This window comes from Ascaphus truei, chromosome 1, assembly GCF_040206685.1.
Source record: "Ascaphus truei isolate aAscTru1 chromosome 1, aAscTru1.hap1, whole genome shotgun sequence".
Taxonomy (NCBI): Eukaryota; Metazoa; Chordata; class Amphibia; order Anura; family Ascaphidae; genus Ascaphus; species Ascaphus truei.
The window spans coordinates 371596839-371603270 of NC_134483.1; the positions used below are offsets into that span (position 1 = coordinate 371596839).

Sequence of the window (6432 nt, forward strand, 5' to 3'; positions counted from 1 at the left end):
CTCAGCCACGACACACGCCCTCAGCCATGCGCCACGCGCCACGCACACACACGTCCTCAGCCACGCACCACACACACACATGCCCTCAGCCACGCACACACACGCCCTCAGCCACACACACACGCCCTCAGCCACGCACAGCCACGCACAAACACACCCTCATCCACACGCCCTCAGCCACACACACACATGCCATCAGGCACGCCACACGCCCTCAGCCACGACACACACACACGCCCACATACACGCGCCATACACACACACGCCCTCAGGCACGCCACACGCACTCAGGCACGCCACACACACACGCCCTCAGCCATGCGCACACACACACACACACACACGCACTCAGGCACGCCACACGCCCTCAGCCATGCCACACGCCCACAGCCAAGCCACACGCCACACGCCCTCAACCACGCCACACGCACTCAGCCACGCTACACGCCCTCAGCCACTCCACATGCCCTCAGCCACGCCACACGCCCTCAGCCACGCCACGCCACACACCCTCAGCCACGCCACACAAACTCAGCCACGCCACACGGCCTCACACACACACCCAACCCTCCTGTGTTGATACGCCATACAAAACAACACTTCAACACACCCCTACCATCCCCCACACCACAACCACCGCAACGCACAACTCACGCTGCTGCATATTCAACACACCTCCCCTACCCAACGCCTCAACACACACACGGACGCCAAAACACCCCAACACATCCTCGCCACGGGAAACACACCTCCCCTTCACCGTGCTTCAAGACACACTACACTCAACACAATGCAGATTTACAGGTTTGGGCCCCCCCTCCCCTTGCACATCAACCCCCCACACCCCCAAACGTGTACACCAACACACCCCCTCCGCTGGCAACACACCTCCCACAGGAACTCAGCTCTTCGTTGAAATAAAAGATATTTGGAAGACAATGAAAATTGAGCCGTCTGTGTCATTTCTTGCACAAACAGTCAGCACACCCCCACACACAACACCCACCCACCACTCACACACACCCACACAACACTCACCCACACAACACGCCCTCACCCACACACACACCCAACCCTCCTGTGCGATACGCCACACACAACAACAATTCAACAATCCCCTACCCCCACAACACCCTCTCTGCTGGAAACACACCTCACCTTCACCGTGGTGACACACACACTACACTGAAGAGAATGCAAATTACCACGTGTATGCCCACCCTCCCCTTGCACCTGAACCCTACAACGCCAAACCAACCGCCAAACATGCACACCAACACACCCCCTCTGCTCCCACCACACCTCACACAGCCAGTCGGCTCTTTGTTTAAATAAAATACATTATTAACACAATACTACTTGGCCCGTATCTGTCATTTGGTGCACAAACATTCATCACACAACACTCACCCACACACACCCAACACTACACCAACCACACACATGCAATACTCCACCAACCACACAACCAATACTCCAACATACACACACACACACACCACTCAGACCCCCAAACACGCAACACTCACACATACACCCACACAGCCAACAAACACCCAACACTGACACAGAACACGCAATCACACACCCAGCCACCACTCACACACCCAGCCACCACTCACACAACCAACACTCACCCACACTCCCCACACTCACCCACCCCACACTCACTCACCCACACATTCACTCACTCACCCACACACCCCACACACACCCACCCACCCCACACTCACCCACCCACCCCAAACTCACCCACCCCACAGTCACACACCCACCCCACACTCATCCACCCACCCCACACACACAAGCAACAATCACACACACCACAAAAACACAACACATACACACACTATTCAGCCACAAACACAACCAACATTCACACAACACTCACAAACACCCACCCAGACACACAACATTCAAACACACACACACACACACACACCACACAACAACCACAAAACACCGCTCAAGACTGTCATACTTAACCCTTTTACAACTCTTTCACAGACCACCGCCGGATGCCTTGAACACCGCCACACCTGAACGCTGTACCCAAAACACAGAACACAACAATTGGATCCAATTGCCCGTTCACACAACAACATCAGTAAGTATACTAAACACATACGCATTGAAACACTTCACTAAGATCACACACCACGCCTACCGCAACACACACACACACCGCCTACTTTCGACAACACACCACAAGTGACACACACAACAGCTCTACACCACCTACAATACCGCACATCAAAACCTCAACACAAACAACACATCTTGCCAACCTAAAACATGCCACCCAAAAAACACCTTTGGAAAACAAAACATACACACCCTGACACTGCAGGTCACACGCACACGCACACACAGCAAGGATGTCCACTACACCACACAATGCACACACCCATTTCACACACGTTGAAATGCACGCACACAATCAAAACAAACAACTCACAATGCATGACACTATAGCTCACCAACAAATACTCACAACCACAACATCAACAGCAACAGATAGCACACAGCAACATCACACACTACTTCCATATAATACACAGACACCAAGTACATCAAAGGGACAAAGAAACACACAGCATCCTAACACACCAGTTCCTCAACACACACACAACATCACCTGCTAATCAAACACTAGAGCGCCAAACACGGCTTGCACAACAAAGAGACAGAGCCAGAGTCAGAAGAGCAACAGAACGACAACAACAACAACAAAAACACAGAGACACAGCCACTACATCAAGAGCCGCTCAGACTCCAGAACAGCATGAGGCACGCCTTGCAAAAGACCAACAACGGGCTAGAAGATCACGAGCCGCGAGCCGCAGAGATTACAGAACAGCATGAGGCACGCCTTGCAAAAGACCAACAACGTGCTACAAGATCACGAGCCGCAGAGACTACAGAACAGCATGAGGCACGCCTTGCAAAAGACCAACAATGGGCTAGAAGATCACGCGCCGCAGAGACTACAGAACAACATGAAACACGCCTGGCAAAAATGCGACTACGAGCTACAACATCACGAGCCGCAGAGACTACAGAACAACACGAAGCACGCCTTGCTAAACAGAGAACAATACGGCGCACATCAAGAGCAAAACAAAAGACAACAACAGAGACACTACAAGAACAACAACACACACATAGTACATTAATGCATTCAACACATTACACTTTGCTACACGCTGCTTTCCTATATAATCCACACATACTGTACCAGCAACATCCAAATGTCAACATTGGACACATTGACACTATATGTCGCTACTGTCAAGCAAAGAAATTCCACAAGGAATCAGCTGGAATGTGCTGCAGCAATGGCAAAGTTCAGCTCCCACCTCTACACTCACCCCCAAATCCACTTCTTTCATACATGTCAGGGACAACTTCAGAATCTAAACATTTCCTACAAAACATACGCAAATACAACTCCTGTTTCCAAATGACATCCTTTGGTGCTACATCTATAGGGGAACAAATAGGATTTAAAAGTACTTTCAAAGTACAAGGTCAAGTTTACCACAGAGCCAGCTCTCTGCTCCCATTACCAGAACAAGATCCACAATTCTTGCATCAAGAGCACAACAAAAGACAACAACAGAGACACTACAAGAACAACAACACACACATAGTACATTAACGCATTCAACACATTACACTTTGCTACACACTGCTTTCCTATATAATCCACACATACTGTACCAGCAACATCCAAATGTCAACATTGGACACATTGACACTATATGCAGCAATGGCAAAGTTCAGCTCCCACCTCTACACTCACCCCCAAATCCACTTCTTTCATACATGTCAGGGACAACTTCAGAATCTAAACATTTCCTACAAAACATACGCAAATACAACTCCTGTTTCCAAATGACATCCTTTGGTGCTACATCTATAGGGGAACAAATAGGATTTAAAAGTACTTTCAAAGTACAAGGTCAAGTTTACCACAGAGCCAGCTCTCTGCTCCCATTACCAGAACAAGATCCACAATTCTTGCAAATTTACTTCATGGGTGATGAACAACAACAAGCTGATCAACGATGCCATTGGATACCCGATACAAGATGTGATATTGTCATCTCCTTACAAAGGATGTTACATGAACACAACCATCTCATTAACACATTCAAAACATCACTTGAACGCATGCCAACTGATGACTATAAAGTCATTATCAGAGCGGACAAAATACCAGTGGGTCAACATAAACGTCGCTTTAATGCTCCACAAATCAACTAAGTCGCTATTGTTATAGCAGGGGAACAATTTAATACACGGGACATCATTCTTCAGCGACGCGCTCATTCACTCACACGCATTTGTGAAACACATCGCTCATATGATGCTCTTCAATACCCTCTCATACTTTGGAACGGTGACGATGGCTATCACTTCATCATCATGCAAGTAGACCCAGCTTCCCAAGCAAACACAAAAAAACCTGTCTCCGCTATGGACTTCTACGCATACAGATTAATGATACGAGATGCATCGCAAAACCACATTTTACATTGTCGCCAACTCTTTCATCAGTTTATTGTTGACATGTATGCAAAAATTGAAAGTGAGCGTCTTCTATACATACGTTTACATCAAAAACAACTTCGCGTTGATCAATACATACATCTCAGGGATGCTGTTGGCAACGATGGTAACGTTGACAACATAGGCAAAATATTAATTCTACCAGCAGCATTCACAGGAAGTCCTCGACACATGCACGAATATGCTCAAGATGCTATGGCATATGTTCGAGCATATGGACGACCAGACTTCTTTATTACATTTACATGTAATCCAGCTTGGCCAGAAATAAAACAAGAACTTGGGGATGGCCAGGCACACAGCGATCGACACGACTTAATCGCCAGAGTATTTAGACAAAAACTAATCACATTAATTTACATCATCACTATGAGTTATATCTTTGGACAAACACGATGCTGGATGTACTCAACAGAGTGGCAGAAAAGAGGCCTTCCACATGCTCATATTCTTATATGGCTCAAAGAAAAGCTACATGCCATAGACATCGATAACGTTATCTCAGCAGAGTTGCCAAATCCAGAAGAAGACCCAATACTATTTGCAATAGTCACAAAAAATATGATTCATGGGCCATGTGGAAACATTAATATTCATGCACCATGTATGAAAGACAGTAAATGCACCAAAAAATATCCTAAACCATTCATTGCAGACACACAAAGTGGAGATGATGGATATCCTCAATATCGAAGACGCGCTCCCACAGACAGTGGATACACAGCAGCAATGACTATTCGAGGCAACAAACACATCCAAATCGACAACAAATGGGTTGTTCCATATTGTCCACTTCTTTGTAAAATTTATAACGCACACATTAATGTCGAATACTGTAATTCGGTTAAATCAATTAAATACATTTGCAAGTATGTCAACAAAGGAAGCGACATAGCCATTTTCAGAATCACAAATGAACACATCCGGGACGAAGTGACACTCTACCAGCTGGGAAGATATATAAGTAGTAATGAAGCCGTTTGGAGGATTTTCGCTTTTCCCATTCACGAACGACACCCAACCGTTGTTCACTTCACTGTTCATTTAGAAAATGGACAGAGAGTATACTTCACACCTCACAACGCAGAGGCAGTTGCTGCTCAACCACCAAACACAACTTTAACTGCCTTCTTTCAATTATGTCAACACAACTCTTTTGCAAGGACATTGCTTTATCCGGAAACTCCACGATATTACACTTGGAATGCATCCACAAAACTGTTCAAGAAAAGAAAGCAGGGTATAGCTGTTCCAGGAACGGATGCCCTTGCAAGTGAAGCCTTAGGGCGTGTCTACACTGTTCACCCAAACAGCGCTGAATGCTTCTTTCTCAGAATGCTACTTCATACCGTTCCAGGGCCAACTTCATTTGACGCTCTTAAAACTGTCAACGGTCAACTGCTTGCCAAAAGCTTGGCTTACTAGAGGATGATCAACACTGGAATAGTACATTAGCCAAAGCTGCATCACAGTCATTGCCAGCCAAAATTCGCAACCTTTTTGCCATTATCCTTACCACCTGCAACCCATCAAACCCCAACAATCTATGGGACACATATCGAGAAAGCATGAGTGAAGATATACTTGCCAAAGCACAGAGAGACAATCCATCACTCAATGTTCACTTTTCACCAGAGATTTTCAACGAGGTACTCATATTGTTAGAAGATACATGTCTATCTATCAATAACAAAACACTACTTCAATTAGGTCTACAATCTCCACAAAGTAATCATCACGATGTACTCAATACAGAGCTTATGCAAGAGAAACAATACAATATTTCACTTCTCCAACAATATGTTGCAACAAGAAAACCAATGTTAATTGCACAACAACTTACCACCTATGACAACA

General features: G+C 46.3%; 1 protein-coding gene across 1 annotated transcript; it reads left to right on the forward strand.

Annotated features, from left to right (window-relative positions):
- The first annotated feature begins 4431 nt into the window (after positions 1-4431).
- Positions 4432-6000, forward strand: LOC142499740 (uncharacterized). Its single transcript, XM_075609608.1, has one exon. It carries the CDS (start codon positions 4432-4434, stop codon positions 5998-6000), a length of 1569 nt encoding a protein of 522 aa, XP_075465723.1.
- Positions 6001-6432: the final 432 nt, after the last annotated feature.

What these genes read in the sequence shown, in the direction of transcription:
- LOC142499740 (XM_075609608.1), top strand. Translation starts at nt 4,432, where the DNA reads ATGCAAGTAGACCCAGCTTCCCAAGCAAACACAAAAAAACCTGTCTCC.